This window comes from Desmodus rotundus, chromosome 9 (assembly GCF_022682495.2).
Source record: "Desmodus rotundus isolate HL8 chromosome 9, HLdesRot8A.1, whole genome shotgun sequence".
NCBI classification, from domain to species: domain Eukaryota; kingdom Metazoa; phylum Chordata; class Mammalia; order Chiroptera; family Phyllostomidae; genus Desmodus; species Desmodus rotundus.
In genome coordinates, this window is record NC_071395.1 from 47879069 (window position 1) to 47898016 (window position 18948).

An 18948-nucleotide genomic window follows, 5' to 3' on the forward strand; every position below is an offset into this window, starting at 1 on the left:
CAGCAAAGGATCTGTAGCACAGTGGCCCCGTCCCATTCTCAGAGCCGCTAGCTCAGCACATACTCACAGGGGCTCTGAGCATGCCCCTAAAATATTCAAACTAAGAGAACCTTTTAGTAGCCAGCTGCAAAGGCACTGATGACATCTTGGACAAGGAGCCTGTCGCCTACAGCCCAATCTCCAACAGCAGCACTGCTCTTCTGGGGTTGCTGTACCCTACACACTAGGGCCCCAACTCGCCAGGGGTAGGGACTCCACCCAGAGCTGTGCTGGAGCCAGTTCACACCAGTCCACGAGAGCTCAGGGTTAAACTTGAGAAATCCCACGGTGACATCATGTTAGTGGCTTGAAATTAGCCTGGGTAGAAGCATTTAGACAATTGAAATTGACACACTACAAATCAGGGCTTGATTTATTGTCAGATTGGTGGGCTTTATACAACCCAATACCTGTTTTTATAAATAAAGGGCCCCCCCCCATTTTATATGTATTTTTGTTGAGGTGAAATTCACATACTATAAAATTAATCATGTACTGGTAAATATATTATTATTATTATAACACAGCCACATCCATTCATATTGTCTCTGTATGCTTCTGTGCTATAAATTAAGACAGAGTTGTGGCAGACACTGTATGGCTAAAAATATTTACTATCTAACCCTTTACAGAAATAGTTTGCCAATCGCTGGGGCTTAGATTTTAAGAAAGTGATGGAGAAAATGTTAATGCAGATTAAACTAACAGTGTGTCATGCCTTAGCTGTTATCTCAGGAATAGTGTAACTGAGGAAGTATTCTGTCACTGTTTGAAAACTATTACCTGATTCAACAAAGACATCACTTAACTCATTAACATAAACAAAAATATCAACTGATCTTCAAGTCAGACCTATACTTGTAAGCTGACTATAGATACAAAGGTTCAGCAACAATCAAGGAAAGCAGTCTGTGAGAAGCAACAGGCTGCATGGAATTGACGGCAGTGTCATGCATATCATTTTTTGTAAACCGTATGCTATCCATCCTTTGTATCAGTAAAATTTATAAACGTACATGCGTATCTATATGCATATTTCTTCCTAGAAACATTTACTGAACACACACTGCACAATAAATTAGAGTTCTTCATTATTTCAAAGTACTTAAAATAACATTTGAATGAAACTAGAATCCATTTGCCTTACTGTATTTCAGCATCACATAAAAATAGAAAGAGGGAAGAACCACGATTGTAAATTACTAAATGTTTACTAAAAAATGGTTCCAAGTTTTATCATCTCCGCATGCAAACAGAATTTCTCCACAGTGATTACCAAAGCCAAGCAAAATCTAACCTAACATATAAAAGTTATGTTCACGGACACAGCACCCCTCTTACAAAGAGTAAACCATATTTGGAAAGTCCACTTTATACTTCATTTTTCTTATACTGAAATATAATGCTCCTGTCTTTCCCTCCTGTCCTACTCTACTTTCCCAGGGCACTGTCTAGATGTCATAATCTCCTATGTGCGCCAGGACATGAAATAATCTGGAGTTAGGGGGTCAGCAGGGAGCGGATGGGGCTCTTTGCCATGGTTGGCCAGCAGAGGCCTGAAGGAATCTGATGATCACAGATGTGAGAAGGGGGCCTGGACATGAGCAAGGGAAAGTATAAACTGAGATATGAAAGGGAAGGAAAGAAGGGCCCCAGTCACAGAGCATCCGTGGGTCATGACAGAAGAAGTGGGGATGTCTATTCTAAGTACACAGGGTCGTAAGTAACAGAGTAGTGTGATACTGGCTTGGAGGGGACAAGAGGAAAGTTTTCCAAGAGGGAGATGACCAGGCTTAGACTAGAGCTGGAGGAAAGAGAATGAATGGAGAACTTAGTTTTTGGCGGCATAGCTACTACTATGAGTTACAGAGCTGGTGAGCTGGACAAATATGAGTCCACAACTGGTGGACTTGTCCTGGACTTGTCCAGCGCATCCCTGCTCTGAACCTCCCAGGAACACACAAAAGGAAATACTTCTCTCCTCTCCACTGGCTGCGGTACGGAGGCCCCGCTATCACCCCCCCCCCCCCCCACCTGATTGCTCTCAGTGGTTCTCAAGAGCTCTCAGGCTAAAAGCAGTCTTTTTCTTTCTTTCTTTCTTTCTTTCTTTTTCTTTCTTTCTCTCTCTCTCTCTCTCTCTCTCTCTCTCTCTCTCTCTCTCTTTCTTTCTTTTAACTGTTTAATTGAAAAGACAATGGAGAACAGGAAAAATAAAGCCAAAAACTGTTCCTACTGTCCCAATATAACTGCTTTCCATTTTACCCATAGTTTTAGTTTTTGTGCCTTCCTAGTGTGTTTGGCTATCAATAATGTTCCTTTTCTTTATCACTGCAAGGCTTGTCCATTTCTCTACAGAGCCTCAGGATCATTCTTCATGGCTCTGTGCCACCCCACTATGCGGATGCACTGTGCTTTCTAGGCTTCTCCCATGCCTTTTAATGAATTACATTAGCAATGATCATTACATAAATATATCCATTAACATTGTTATTAATTTCTAAGAGTAAAATGAATAGACCAAAGGACATAAACATGGCCATACCTCTTGCTACATAAATAGTTTTCAAAAGGGTTAAATATGAAGTAGCTCCTGGGTCCTGCCAGCAGGGTGGGATGGTGTGGGTTCAGTGGGGTGGGGTGAGAGATAGGTCCAACCTAGATTACCTGTCAATACCATTCTTCCCACGTGTTTGAGTACGAGGTGTATGTTCTGATTATTAATGACATCAACATTTCTGTCTGGGAATGTCTGAGATCTTGCAATTGCTAGTTCTGAGTATGTTCTGCATTCAGAAAGGATACTGCTTCCTAAAGGTCATTTTGCACAAATTTATTGTGATCACTCTCATCTGCAACTGCAGTACAGAAAGACGTGGAATAGTGCAGGGCAGTTCCAACCCAAGCCTCTCTCCCAAAGAAATGTGCCTTTCTTCCTCCACAAGCCTCAATTTTGCTCTACAACCAATTTCTTCCTGTTTCCCCCTAGGGAGCTTTTAGAAATGTATAAAGTTATGCAATGTTGTCTGGTAACTGCTCATTGTTCACGTTTCTCCAAGAAAGGGAAGACTATCTTTGAAAAAGAATGGCATCTGTGAAAACCAAAGTGCAGTATCTACAAACTCCATGGATCTGACCTCCCCACCCCCACTACCAAAGAAGTGGGGAGGAGACTGATATGTATTCAGTGCCTACTATGTACCCAGAAATTTCCCTTCAGACATTATTTACCCTTTGGCAGGGTGGGGCTTGTCCTCATTTTATGGAGGACAGCAAATCTGACAGATTGACAGCCAGTAACTGATGTGATTTGTTCAAGAACAAACATTTCAGAGACAGAACTATAGTGATCTGAACCCAGGTCTGAGTCAAACCCTTGCATTTTAAATATTTTTCTTTTTTTCCCTTCCTTTCTGTCTGTCCATCAGTCTGTCTTAAACTGTACTCATCAACCAACAGTGGAGAAATGCGAAGGCTTTCTGCCTTACAAGACCAGAATTGTGAATGGAGCTGACATGGCTCAGAGGCTCTCATGCCCAGAGACATGGGAGAGCGAGCTTTCTGGTCAGGGAAGGGTTGGGACCAGAGGGAGCTGGGAAGGCACAGGAGCCCCATTCAGCATTCCCATGTCAACCCAGGCACAACCTCCTCCCCTACTTCCCATGTGGAAAAGACAACACAGCCCAGAGCTCTCACCCACACAAAGCACAAGTGATCTGAAGGCCTACAAGTGCACTGTCCAACTCAGGTGGGCATTTCAGTTAAATAGAAATTTAGAAGTCAATTTCTTGAGTCTTACCAGCACATGTTCAGTGCTCACTATCCACATGGAGCTCGTGGATACCATATAGGACAGCACACACAAAGACCAGCTCCACCAGCATGTGGTGCTCTGGGAGGAGGGAAAGAGCTCTGCAGAATTCTTGCATTCCCCTCTCCTGTCTGCAGTGGGCACCGTGTTGCCTCATGATGAAAACAAAGGTTCTGAGGTCAGCTAACAAGCTATTTAACCTTGCTAAGCCCCAGTCTTACTTATCTATAAAAGGGGTAATACCTAACACACAGTGAGCACAGTAAGAGTTGGTGCTGTAGTCCACCTGTTTTTATAGCCCAAAGATGAAGTCCCTGCACAGACAGCTCTCAAGAAGATGAAACCAGAAGACACTGAGCAGCTGATTTAAGTATGGTTGCTCAGTGGACTGAATGAGATCCAGGCTGAACTCCACCTGCAGGACTATTAACAACTGATAACTTTAAAATCCCCTTTCTGCTCCTCCCAGCTGCATGGCCTCGGGCAAAGACAAGTTCCCCTACTCTTTTCCTCACCTGTAAGGGAGGTAGAACCAGCTCTCTTAGGGTCATCTTAGTTGACTAAACAAAACAGAAGCTGGGCACTTTATCAGGCACCGAACATGCCCAGCCCCTCAGGGGGGTACCACCAGATGATGGCACCAACAGCCCCTAATCACAGATAGAGAGGCTCAGAGACATTGATTCCTCCCGAGGCGACAGCACACCTGGGGTTCAGGATTCAGATCTCCCTGCTGGTGGTGTCCTAGCCCAGGCCTGGCCTGAGGGAGAAGGCTTGTGTGCTCCTATGGGGTTCCCCCTGCAACCAAGAGTGGCTAGGCAAGTGCCGCAACACCTACAGCTGCCCACCCTCCTTCCCCGGGTCCTGTCACCAGCATCCAGAATCTCCACACTCTCCAGAACTGAGCAATACACTCAGGACAGGCGTGGTGCCCAAGTGCTGACCATGCCACTGTGGCTCAAAGAGAACCCACAGCCAGAGGGGGACCCCCAAGAGCTGAGGTCTGGAGAAAGCCAAGCAGCTATCACAGGAGGTGGCAGGCATCCTCCAGAGGAACCAGCCACCCAACCTCAATACTCATGAGCTGAGCAGCTGCCCTGCCCAGGCCCACCAAACCTGAACTCTTACTCAAACCCACCTCAGTGCTCAGGTGTAGCTTGAAATCAGAGAAGACCACGTCTGTTGGTAACCTGGCTCTAAGAATGAACAGCTCTCTAAGCACCAGCAGGAAAAAACCAAGTGGGGCAGGGAACACAGGCATGTCAGACAGGTTAAAGGTACTGTGGGAAAGATAAAACCAAGATTCCAGCAATAGCCAAAAGACAGTGCTCCTGGGACAGCTGGCACTGGCTTTGCTGGGGGAGGCACGGAGGGAGGGTGGGCCGTGTACAAGTGGATCAGAACTGACTGATGAGCAACTGAGCACGGCTAGGGGGAGAGGGTGCAGGGGCCAGCCGAGCCAAAGGCTGTGTTATAATGTGCTCTGCTAATTCTCTCTGGACTTTCTTGGTTGCAAGTGACAGGAAAGCCAGTTCAAATGGGCTTCATCAAGAAAAGCTGCTGGCTCACCTAGTTCTGCTGGTGACTTAGTACTCCCTACCCCTCCCGGCTAGTCTCACTACTGAGCAAGCTGTCCCCAAGCAGCAGAACCCAATAGTGACCTATTAACATCCTCTACCATTTGAGTCTCCCCAACTATCCCAGCAGAGTGCTAAAATTTTCATGGGCTCTGATTGGTCATAGGCTCACCCCTGAACCGATAATAATCAGGAACATGCAGCCCCATGATTGCCTAGTCCCTGGTCACTAACCATCCACTGGACATAGACCAGAGAGAGGGCAGGTCAGGAAGGGAATGCAAGTTGGGTGCATCAAGCCTGTGAACTGTTACCTGCCACACAGGTCAGCACCCAGGACAAGTCAGGCCCAGAGCCACAGCCTCCCTAAGGATGGTATGTAACCCTCCTGAGAAAACCATCCTGAGGAGCAGAGCATGCCAAGAGCAGCAGGGAAGATGCAGCATCCACTTTGGAACAGACTTCTTACACATCCAGGACAGCAGTCAGCTGAGAGCAAGGGTCGAGGTGCTGCTGGCAGTCACGGCTCTGAGAGCACCGGGGGAAAGTCTTAAGAGTCATACAGGGGACAAGCAGTGAAGGCCAGGGTGAAGCCAAAATGCTCAGGGGGAAAGAGGTACGGTGCACAAGGGATTTGGAGAGACCAAAAAGGCCAAAGATGACAAGTCGCAGGGGATCATGGGATGGCAGGCACTCCTCAGTGTTAGGCCTCAGGCCTCATTCATTCCATCAAAGCACCTTCAGCAGTGACTGTTCAGCAGGCACTAAGGATGACACAGTAACCCAGGAAGACAGCCTGGAGTGGCAAACACAGCGCATTCATGTGCCCAAGATTGGCTCATCTTACAAAGCAGACGCCACTTCCTATTTCCCAATTTGTGGGAGCCCACCACTGACCAGATAAAAAACCCTGTCTCCTCTATTCCTGATGCAGGAGTGTCATTTCCAGGGCACAAGCAGGTGCTCAGCTCCTTAACTCTGAGCAGGGCTGACAAGTTCACCAGAAGCCCTAAGAGAGCCTGACCCCCAACCCCAGACTAGTGTCCCCAACGTTTCTGTCCTACCAGTTTCTGTCCTACCACACGGGAGGGCTACAGCAGCTAGGGGCACCTATTGTTTTTGTCTGCACAGCAGACCCTGCTTCTGTTTGCAAGCTCCTCCCTGACTTCCTGTGAGCACCTTCACCCTACCCTCAGGTCACCCAGAGCGCTTCTCCAGTTTTCAAACTGGAAGCAAGTGAGTGACTCCCTTCTTCTTCAGTGGCCTAGCCTTCAAGAGGTCAAACAGAAGAGCTATTGCGTTTCCCACATCACAGAAAGACAGACAGACACACACAAACACACTCACAGGAGGACAAAAAACAGAAATAGTTTCCGTCTCAGCTCTCCTACCCCAATTTCAATGCCAATGGCACTTTGACCCAGCTATGAGAGGCGGGGAAAGGTTACAAGCAAAGGCAGCATTATGAGCTCACATAATACATTAGTGGGGTGTATGTGTGGGCGGGGCGGGGAAGATGATGCTTCTTTAGTAAGAAGTTGGCCAAAACTCAAAGGCAGCATTGGCTATTGACCAACCTTCAAAGCCAGATATCTAAATGCTTGAAAACACTCCTCTAAAATAGAAGTGAAAGTGAAATATTCACTCATGAACCCTTTTCCCCAATCTTGCCTGAAACTTAACAAGTGGTCCACTCCTACCACTGCCAGGCTGTCAGCATCAGCAAAGCCCGAGCAGACATCACCGGCTTCAGGGTGTTTGCTGACAGCCAGGTGGGAAAAATGGAGAAGGCTGTGAAAATCACCTGACCGTACCCCTCTTAGTTACCTAAGAGGAAGAAGCCAGGCCAGGATATGGTTACCCAGGTTAACCGGGGGAGGGGACAGACAAGAGGAAATGGGCAGGACATTCAGATCAGAGCAGACCTATCAGACCCCAGCCAAGGCCTGTCCATGTCTCTGAGCCCAGAGGACATAAGTCTCCAGAACACAGAGCTTGCCTGGGTCACAGGCACTGCCTTCTCATGGCTATAGGAAGCCTGGGTGGTCTAGGCCGCCTGGAATGAACCACTTCCTCTGCACAAGACTGGGCCAGGCAGTTACTGCAGCACCAAGAGAGCCCATGGAGACAGGAGAACAAGCAGCACTGTGGCAGGCTCTCCTGGATTTCTGAGTGCTACTCAGCCCATGATGAGAATCAGAAGCTGAAACCCAAACCTGAGCAAACACAAGGTAACAGCAAGGTGCCCAAGTGTGAATACAGGCAAGTCAGAGTCTGTGTGTTCAACCAAAAGTAACGGGTTACTCAGAACCCAGTGCTGTAACCTCACACCGCCCACACCACCCCATCGATTACTCTGGACTTCACATTTCAGTTATGCCAATTTTACCATCTGGACCCAAGTCTCCCAGCCCCAACACTTCATCCAACTATTTGACGGTGCTTCTGCACCAAAGAGGTGATTATACAAGCATGCATCCAGTGGACATTGCCAGCTTGCTCCCTGCCCCACCACCTCGTTCATCTACAAAGGTCCCTGATGTCTCCTGAGACATCCCCGCCAACATAGCCTGCTAATTCCAGCAAAGCCTGAAGGCACCAGGAAATGTCTGCTGGGGTTTCTGAGAGAGAATCACTTGCTCTTTCTTCCCTTGGATGATGCTCCACAAAGGTGAATCCTGAGCTGGTGGAGGGAAGACACCACACTGCGTGAAGATACCGCACTGAGTGACATGAGCCAATCAGCTCCCTTACTTTCAAGCTCTTGTCACGAGCCCAGGGCTACCCTCCCTCTGTGGGAGATCTGCCAACAAAATTAGTAAAGGAAGTAGAGGACAGGTGCTCTGCTGGCAACTATCTAACCGAACACTGGAGGCAAACAATGTCAAACAATCAGCAGAAAGGGTCAACTGTTCCTATAGCACATACCTACATACCAGTGTCACTCACTCCCACAGACAGCATGAAAAAGCCAGCTTACCACCTGCATGCCGAGCACAGATGCAAGATGAACTGGGGAGGTAAAGTTCAAAGTGGCTTCTAGGAGGGCTGGCCTTAAGAGGAGGGCAGTTAGCTAGCTACCTGGGGATCACCCAGGGGGAAAGAGGATGTGGCCACCACCCCACCTCCCAACCTGGGTTGGGCCAGAGACCTGATGGCAAAAGGGGTCAAGAGAGCTAAGTTGGGATGGGGGGAGGGGGTATCAAAATAAACCACTGAGGGGACAAGAAGAACCCAGTCCCCAGTGTATGCAGGCAGAGCTGTGGTCAGCCTGGTGGGTCAGGCTGCTGCCCAGAGAGCCAAGTGTGACCACGGGTGTGGGTCAGGGATGGAGCTGAAGATGCCAGCAGGACAGTGGGGCCACCTACTGGGCTCTCAGTGTGAGCCACAGTCACACACACCTGAGTCCTCCATCACTAACTCACCTGACTGCTGATGCCCACACCACAAAATCAAGGCCAACCCCTACAACATCAGTCTGTGCACCCAGCAGATGAGCGGCCAGGGTCCCCACAGGAGCCACGAGGCTAACCCATCGCAGTTGTGTCCTAGAGAAAGCATCTCTACTTTCTGACCCTATGAATGAAACCCAGTGGACAGGAACGTCCAGAAAGGGTCCAGTTTGTCACATGACCAAAAAGGCCAAAATGTCCCAAGGTGGCATTTGAACAGTATCTCCTGGAAATCTTGCAGGCAGGGATCTAAGATCATGAGCCATCTTTTCTGTCAGGAGTAAAAAATGACAGCCAAGAAACAAAAAGGAAGAAATCACCTCATACTTTTTCCTCAACCCGTTCAAGAGAAGCACAAAGCATTTCCTCCCAGCCCAAATAAAAATGTCCACAGTGGACTCCTGCATAAGGCTCCAAATCCTGCCTGGTACCTCTGCGCTGTCACACTGACATGGGAGGCCACGCAGGTGGGTGAGGACTGGGAGGGGGGCTCCAATCCAGCACAATCCCTTCTAGCAGTGTGCTCGCTGGACGTCAGTTTCCACACTAGCACAGTGCCTGCCTCACTGGGTTGCTGTATTGATTAAGTTTTGAACACGCAAGAAATGCTGACAGTACAGCACCTAATACCTGCTCAGTGTTGACAGGCAGTTCCCAAGATCAGTCCTTTTCACAGAAAGATCAACAAGCATATGAGCACCCAGTTGCTACAGAAGTTCTAGATACATGGGGAGGAACTCACGGTCCACTACTACCAGGGAGTCTGCAGGCCAAGGACAACGCCATCAACAACAAGACCTGTTATCAGCAGGAATGTGGTGCCTGAGGGAATGTCTTGGATCACAGAAGGAAAGGTTTCTGGAAAAGGGAGGGTAGTATTATGTGTGTGTGGGGGGGGGGGGGGGGGCGGGAGGGGACCGAGCAGAGACAAACAGGTGGTGCAAGGTTCCGACCCTAAGTGTCATCATACACACACAAGTAAGGTCAGCTTGCAGATTTAAGTAGATGCTGTTTGGATGACAAGATACAACTTCATTTCAAAGCATGACTAGATTAGCTTCTGTCCTTGAATTTTCTCAAAGTATACCTATCATTATGTGGGAGTTCCTGAATGTTTCTGATCATAAAAATGGATCCTGACAGACAAAAGGTTAGGAGCAGCTAGGCTAGAAGATTTGAAAGGGGAAAAGGCTGTAGGAACTGGGCAAGGAATAGAAACACAAAACTTCACATTTAAAAACACTTGGTGTTTGTGAGGTTAAACCTCAGAAGATGCACTGCAGTCCAACTTTCACGCAGGATACTGCTTGTGTGGGGGTGGGAGACTGCTGTTGTTAAGCCTGCTGGCTTCTGAACCAACCTGCACTGGGTTTCGGCCCCGAGCTTCCAACAGCCTCCTCCGCAACAGTGGACAAATCACCTCTGAAGTGAAGTTCAGAGAAGCAACTAGGATGTGAAGCGCTCCACATTGTCCCTCAGCCACAGCAAGTGCTGAGGAAGCGGCAGCTGTTCACTTCCTAGCCTCCAATGGATGAAGACAGGAAACTTGACTGCAGTGCTAGGAACATTCCAAGGCTTTGAACCCCATCTGCCTGGCAGCAGCACTTCACCTGACATGACCCATCTCCTTCTTAGTGGGCACCACATGCAGGCACAGAACCTCACAGATCAGGAGTCTGGGTCCAGATGAAGGGCATGGGTGTGCCTGCACCCCAACCTGGCACGGTGGTCCCAGACTGTCTCCAGCCAGCTGCAGCAATACTCAAGAGCTCCCCAAAATGCAGTGAGGCCTCCCTCCCAGCAACTCTGGCCACTCTCCCCTGGAAAGTCACACAGAGCAAACCTAACGCTTGAGTACGACAGCACTCCAAATACCTGAAACCAGCCCCCAGACCCTTCACAGAACCTGATGCCTGCCCCTTTCCCATCCCACTGCTGAGGGGGCCAACTACTCAAGACCTGCCAGCTTCACTCCAAACTTTCTGATCCCCTGGGATCAGAGACAAACCAAGAACTGGCTTCCTGCACCTGTACAACTTTTCATTATGAAAAGTCAAATGATGAAGTACTCTAGAAAGCCATTTCTCATGCTCTTAAGAATTCTGAACAATCTTTGAATAAGATGCGTGAAGAACCGTTCCATTCGGACCTAAGAGCTATAGCCTTGTAAGGCTGCCTTGACCCCAGATCCCCAGCCCCAGCCCAAACAGCCCATGTGCGCACTCTATGCCTACCCTCCTCCCTACAAGGGAGGTTCCAGGTCCCCAGAAGGTAAGGGGCAAGCATGTCCAGGTCTGCACCCTTCACATCCAGAACACAAGCACTGGCTTGAAATGTTTATTCAACTGCTGAGCCACCATTTCCAGTTTTACCATATTTGTCCATAAACAGTGTGTATCAGTTAGTGATTGAGATGTAAGTATATTGCCTCCTAAGACCTGGAACTTGTTCAGAGTGTAATTTTAAATGTGGCATGCAGAATACTGATAGGCCTTCCTTATGCAGGAAAAGCTCCCCAGTTCATGAAATTCCTGTCAATTCTTGCTCCATTCTACACCTGTGCCTCCAGAGCGAAAAGGAGCTGTTTCAAAAGGGGCTCTGAGCACAGGCACTTTGAGGCTGGACTGAAAATGCAATGCCTACACTGCCACCCACTGAACCACAATCTCAGTTACCCATTAAGACAACTAGCTGCCCCAAGAGGCCCACATGGACTCAGGACAGCCCAACACCAGGAATAAAGAGAAAAGGCACAACTTCTACTGACAGACAAAGCCCCCAGCTTCCAGAAAACAATTTACAGTTGGGGGCTGCGCAGGAGACCCACCACCAGACTGCAGTCACCTGGAGATCAGGCTGGGGCCTGGTCTGGTTAATCTGGAGCTCCACCTCACAAGATACCCACATAGACACCAAAATCAAGCCACATAGTCGAGCCTGCTCCCCTCCTACATCTAAATCCGAGTTTGGAATCCTTGACGTGTGTGTTTTGCCACACACAGCTGCGTCTTGAGCCCAAGAGCCCAGGTGACCATGAGGCCTTTTAAAATTGTACCAGGACAACACCCTCCCCCCCCCCCCCCCCCCACAGGCTAATCCTGGACTGTCCTCCAGTCAGGAAAACCCACTCCGAGGGAAGCCACCTCGGAGGACCAACCAGAGACCTCCGTGAAGATGGAATGTAAAGTCCACCTTTTTCTGAGGGAGAGAGAGTCACAAGGACACACAACTGCTTCACAACAGACACTTGTTACCTGCCTATTTCCCACAGTCATAAAACGCCACACTGCTCTCATCGAGCCTGACTACAGTATGATGAGCAAAGACAGGACCATCACTAAATTTGGGAAGTTTAAGTTAACATCAAAACTGCTGTAATCTGGAAGAAGAAAACAAAGCTGGAACAAGACTCATGAACATTCCATGACAGCTGGCAGTTGCCACACTATGGTGTGGTCTAGCCCAGGATTCTGTCCCTGATAGAAAACTTAAGATGTTTCTGGGACAGGCTGCCTAATATCGTCGCCCTGTTTGTTAGATCCGTCACAGGCAAATCTAACCCAACTGGGAGTCACATATAAACTTGTGTGGGAGAGAAGAGGCTCCCACATCTTCTCTTGTTAGTTCAAGGACGCTGTCTTCTTGGGCCTCTTCAGAAGCCATCTCACCATCTTTGAGAGCAGTGCGGTGACATTTAGAGTTGGAAGCATGTCACTCAATAACTTGGGGCAAGGCCCTAACATTGGGGCAGTCACCTCACATGAAGTCAGGAAGAAACAAAGGCATCTCATCTTCTCCTGGACACAGGACACACTAAGCAGCACATACTGTCACAGTGCAGAAAGGGGAGACAGCTCGCTCAGACCACCTCCCTCACAGGGCTGGTGAGGGAAAGCAAGAGACACGATTAAAGCGCCGTACAAAGTCACGTGAAGTGTGCATATATTTGCTATTTTAGAAAGTTCACACGTGCGCGTTGCATCAAAAGAAAAAAACTTCAAAACAATTCACATCAGCCTCAGCTGCCCTTTCCATACCCCGAACCACGGATGGGGAAGGAGCTTTATCGGGTGTGTACTCCAGAGTTCCCAGTTCTACTTTGCAGGTGAGGAACCTGCAGCCCGGGGAACCTAAGCAGCACTTTAACTTTCAAATTCCTAGGTGGGAAAATTATCCTTCTTGCATGTCTCTCTGCAGAGTCCCCTTGGTCACCTCTTCTTGGCGCCTGATGTCTGTAGAACTGTAAGGAAGAAAGTCATGTCTGAAGTTTCCTGCTGGAAAGCCTGACTTCTGGGAGGCATTTACAACGGTGTCCAGGGTGAGTTCAAGTCCCTCTTCCTCACAGTGTCTTCTCTGGCCTCTCCCTGCTCTGAATTCAGGAACGCTCACCTGCTTTGACCATGGCCTGCCTCGTGCTGTCACTCAGCTTGTCACGGGGCTGCAGTACACACTCCACCATCTCAGTCAGACCTTTTCTCAGATGCCCAATGAACATCCCTGTTCCTTATGGCTCTACAGAGGTCCACATTAGACTATCCCATGACTAATCCCCGGGCCTATAACAGTCGCAAGGGCTTTTTCGTAAAAGAAGACTCCAACGTAAGTCCACAGTCACACGTCCAAGGATTATTCTAGGGGTCAGTCAGTTTAGCCTGCACTTAAAGGTACACCTAATGCTTCTGCTCTAGAGAGAGACGATAAATGAACCGTGCTCACGAAGCCGGCATTCTGGTCAGGAAGACAAAGCCTGAACTTTCATGAAACAATGAGCATCTCATACAAGCGGGAACCTAATCACCTGCTGAGGAGACTGTGCTGGGGTGGACTGACTCTGATTTCTGAGTGGGAGAAGACACCACCCTCAACTTTATCCATAATGAAGCAAGATTAAGCTGGGACAAATGCCCACACTGCACATCAGAGAGACTGTCAACACTCTGGACTGACACACTGTGAGAAGAGTAAAGCCTCGACTGTTCTGGAAAACTGTTAGTAGCTTTCTGAAAAGGAGCGTAGAGGATTTACTTCAGTGCTGAGTTGGGAGAAATTATTAACTCAGAGATTGCTGCTATAGAAATTCAAATACCCTAGAGGCCAGAATTTAGAGCAAAGACATAACTTCCCTCGTAAGAACTCTTCTGTCAGTAAATGTTACATCCCCAACTTTTCAGATCCTTGTGGATAATACGTCGACTCCCTGACATTGATTTTTTAAGCAGAAGCTGTTTGTTAACCATAACTGCATGTCTATAAAGATAAGCATTACATGACACAATTCTGTGTCGCTTCTCTCAGAAGAGGTTTAATTTTAGTGTTGGCTCTTCAACTCTGTCCCCGTTTTTTTTCCATGAGTATCTTAAATATGTGTCAATTAACTATCCAGAAGTGGAGTTCATACCTGGGCAACACAGAGAAGAGCAGCTGTGTGGCAGCAGTGCCTTGTTGAAGCCACCTCACTCCCACCCGGGCCCACGTCAACAGAGAACGACTATAACCCAGGCATACTGTTGCGCGTTCTCTACCAGCAACCTATTCCGCCATGGCTAAGTTTCTCCACGAGGTTTACTCCAAGCCCTGCTCCGGTCAAACGGTTTATTAACGATGTTCATGAAAACTAACAATGCTAAACAAGGCACTTTCTTCATCGCTCATATTCAAAGAGACAACTTCCCAATTCCATTTATCACTTACATTAGTAGGGCTGTTTGCACACCTATCGCTAGAGTCCCCCAAACCAAGCCACATGGAACATGAATTCTACACAGCCATTGGCTCACATGGATGGAATGTTCCTGCATGCGCCAGGATACGTGAAGCTGAGCTTTGTTCCCTTCTCCAGCTTCTGTCTAGCCTCTCTTCCTCCCCTATTCCTAGGAACCCGTCTAGATCAGACCCGTTCATACAATGGAACCCCTGAGGTCACTGCCCCACTGAATCTACAAAATCATGACCACCCATCGAAGCACCTTCTGATCCCAAAACTAGCCTGAGTGGCATTAAGGATCAGTGCTAACATCTCTCAGATTCTCTCGAAGGCAAATGAGCACATGGCATTTTTCATGTCACTTGCTTTATTCTCTAATATTTCAGTCTTGAAAATTGTAGCGGCACCAGTTACTGCAAAAATTCTGGAAGGTTTTATATAGCTTGTGCCTACTCCACCCCCAAAATCCTAACGAAAATGTATACATTTGTTAAAGGCAATTTACACCAAGTAATCTTAATGGAGCCTGAAGACCAGCCCAGGAATAAGAGAGTTACCTATCATTAAGATAAAGGCAGACCATAGCTCCTCAATTTCTACCAGAACTGCACAATCCAGCGTGAAGATTTTTTTAAAGGCTAAAGCTCACTAGGATTAATTAGTCAAGCTGACATAAAGGAAAAGCAAAAGTCCCAACACTGAGAGAAACCCGAGTTACCTGGCCAAGCCCAAGTCGGTATTTTCTTCTATCCCCATCATGTTAAAAAGTGATCGCAATGGCCACTTCCTGGTCTCCCAGCAAATGCAGGGGCTCACTTCATACCTGGATACCATCTATCCATTGCTCAACCTGCTCCTGCCACAGGGGAAAATGACCCTTATCGCCAACAACTCCTTGGAGAGTATGTGAAAACAGGATGAGTCTTCCCCTACACACACGGAGGGGGCAGGGGAGATCCCTATGCAAACAGTAGCCTCAGTGGAGGAACATCTGAGAAAGCAACACCCTGGGGTTAACCCTGACCTTCTAGGTCACAAACCACCAGGCTAGGACCTCCAGGGACGGAAAAAGGACAGCGGAAACAGAGTCCTTGGGGGAAAGAGATAGAAAAGAATCATCTCTAATTCACTACCAAAAACCAGGGCTCTGGCTTGGTCGGAGACGCAATAGGCAGTTGAGACCAGAAAAGCAACATGAAGGATACCTCCTTTCCCAATATCATCTTCCGTCGGCAGTGACACCAAGAGGGATCCGGCGAAGGCATGTCCACTCCCAAAACCCAGGGGCCTCTCCAGGCGCCCTGGGCTCCCGTCTAGGGTCAAACAGGACCGGGGGTTTCCCTCCGAAGCCAAGGTGCTTCCAGCCAGGAGAAGAAGGAAGGAGGACTTCCCTGATCACCCAGAAGGCTTAGACACGGGTGGCACACGGGCTCCCCGAATTCTACCCCGAACACCAGTTGCTCTCAGCCTTTCTTCCTCCCCTCCCCCCCTGCCCCCCGCCGGGAGAGCTTCCCGGGGGTCTCGGGTCTCTGGGGAAGGGTGAGCCGGATACTCTCCATCAGAAACAGTGAGGGTCATAGAGCTGGAGCGAGAGGGGAGGCAAAGCTGTGTCCTCAGGTCCGTCTGCTCCCTCCGACCAGGCCTCACGGAAACCTCGGCCTCACGTACCGAGCGCCCCCGGCCCGGGCCCGGGGAGCGAGAGGCTGAGATGGCAGCGGCCCTCGTGGGAAGGTGGGCCTCGAACGGGTCCCCGGGAGCCCCGAGAGTGAGGGATACTGGGGAGGGGGAGGGTCACGGGCCCACGAGGCCTTGGTCCCGGCCTGCGCGGTGACTACTTACGTTGCTCTGGGTGTCGATGGCCTGCAGCAGCCGGTCCCTGATCTGCTGCGGAGACGCCGGAGCCGCTGTCATTGCCTGGGCGAGGCGGGGGGGAGCGGCCGGGCCAGCGGGCGGGCGGGCTGAGGCGGGGGACGGGGGTCACTCACTCGCCGGCCTCCGAGAGCGGAGCCTCATGTTCCCTGCGGCACCGGGGGAGGTGGGGGCGCGCGGGGCGGCGGAGAGGGGAGCCGGAGCCGGGGCTCAGGCCCGGGGCGCCGCCGCCACCGGAGGAGGAGGAGGAGCTGCCGGAGCCGCCGCCGCTGCTACCGCCGCCTCGAGAACCAAACTCCAGTGAGCTGCCCCCGCGCGGAGCACTCTGGGTAACCCGCGCCGCACGCAGCGTCGGCGCCACGCTGAGGAGGTTGGGAGATGGGGCGGGCGGAGACGCCAGACCTGGGCGGGGCCACTCAAGGGCCCGCCCCGCACCTGAACGCCTGCGCACGCAGGCGCACCGCCACCGCCCGCCTAGCCGCACCCCCCCGGCCTGGAGAGCCGTTGGGAGGCGGTTGGGCGGGGTAACGGCTGCTGCCTAGAGGCCCCGCCCCCGTCCGTGTCTCAGGCTGAGGTTCCCGACGGAAACGCGGGGTAAGCGCGGAGTCCTTGAACAAAGCACTGTGGGCACTGTCTTAGAGCTGCGGTGCTAGGAGGGTGGCGGCAGGACCCCTTCCCAGGGAGGAAAGCCTTCCCCCCGCTGACGGAGGTGACGGGGGTTGCGGGCGGGAGAAACTGCCGAGTTTTCCGAGCCCAGGGGTTGGGTTTTTCCTCGTCCTTGGATCAGCATTCCTGGGGGCGAGGGAGACGGAAGTCCACGTTGTGACGCGCGCAGAAAGGACTGCCAGGGGGCCCCATCTGCGTCCCGGTCCTGTTCGGAAAATCGTGAGAAGCCTCTCTCCGAGGATCCGCCTCCCCAGCTGCAAAAGCTTGAAAGCCAGCCTCCCGAGCGGATCCCACGGACGCAAACCTGTGCCCCAGTAACAGTTGAGACTGGGTCATTGTATTGTAGGGCCGTTCTGTTCTTTGTAGGTGTCGAGCAGCATCCCTTGTCTCTACCCACTAGATACTAGTAGCACGCTCTCCAGTGACGACCACCAGAAATGTCTCCAGTCATTGCGAGCTGTTCCCCGCCCCCCGCCTCCCCCTCGGGCAGGGCAGACAGAATCTCCCCTTGTAGAGAACCAATGGTTTAAAAAGACCCTTCCACCCTGCTTGGCGTGGAGGCTGGAAACCCGAAACCGTCATTTTCTGAACCAAACACTTCCCAAAGGGGGAAACAGGGCCGAGGTCACCCAAAGTTATAGGTCAAACCCAGAATTGCTAATGTCAAGTCTAAGGGCTCCCAACCCCTCGCCCCGCCCCCTTACTGCCTTCTTTCATTGCTGACTTCCTCCCTCTCTGAAAGCTCTATTAGAAATACTGTTCTGAGAAAAGGGGTGGAAAGGCAGACTGAGTGGATTATTGGCCGCAGCCTGGGGAGAAATAACATTTTTGGTTGTTACACGAAGACCTAGATTTAAAACAGGAGAGAGGCAGCTGATGAGAACCACATGTGCGCCTTGGATCTGTGCTACACCTGTTAGTCTTGCATTTGTCATGCTTCTGGGAAGCATTTTTATTTGCAAAAACGGCTGTTCCAGCACGTGGTTGTGGCTGCTTCTGCAGATGTGAAAAGTTTTACATCACAACTGTAGGAGAAAATAAACACAAGCAAAATGCTTCTCTTTCAGTTATTCTTCGAATGAGGTGCTTTGTGTACATGGTCCCAGTTGGAAACCCGCCCACTTTGAAATACTCTTTATCTCACTTGAGATAAGCAAAATAAACAAGCTCTCCGCAAAGTATAATCTAGTCCTGCCTCTCCTTTTAATTTTTAACTAGATGTACAGTATCTTATTTTTAATCAAAGATTATACTGGGGAACATTGGAGATCTTCCTTGCTGGCAATGTCAGTCTGGCTCAAATAAACTCATAAAAATTCTCTACCAAAAAAAAAAGAAAACAAGCAACATTTTGCATGGGTCAGGTTATTTAAGAAAACGAAATCAACTTACCTACTCTTTTTAAAACTAAAAAGCAGCCTTAAGATGACAACTCCATGTCTCCAGTATATAGATAAGTGCTATTAAATATTTGTGAAATAAGTGAATGAACATCTCATCAGACATACTATAGCTGTACACGAGTACACACCCCCAGACACATTTATGCAGTTCAGCTCCACAGACCTGGCACACAGAGGGGATCAATAAATATTTAACGAATGAAAAAATATTTTATTAAATGTACATATGAGGCTGCATGTGTGTCACAAAAAATTTTTTCATTATAACAAGATGCCAGTAACTTGTTATCAGCCTATGGTAAAACTGGTTTTGTTACACATTTCATTTAAAGTTGCAGAACCTATCAACAACATTGAAAACTTACTGATATACAAAGTATGCTTGTCACGGTTAAGACCACCATTGAACAGTCTCGAAAATGTTAGAGCA

The 18948-nt window shown here is 49.4% G+C and overlaps 1 protein-coding gene across 2 annotated transcripts in view; it reads right to left on the reverse strand.

Moving 5' to 3' along the window:
• The window catches only part of MED26 (mediator complex subunit 26), a 42373-nt gene extending 25622 nt beyond the window's left edge, over positions 1–16751 (reverse strand). The window contains exon 1 of one of the 2 annotated variants that reach the window (XM_024560729.4): positions 16420–16498. Coding sequence is in view for 1 of the 2 variants with exons in the window: in XM_024560728.4 (XP_024416496.1) it covers positions 16420–16491 (72 nt within the window). In the remaining variant the exon portion in view is untranslated. Of the gene's footprint in view, positions 1–16419 lie in introns of both variants that reach the window. The other variant, XM_024560728.4, reaches the window with a different exon arrangement.
• Positions 16752–18948: the final 2197 nt, after the last annotated feature.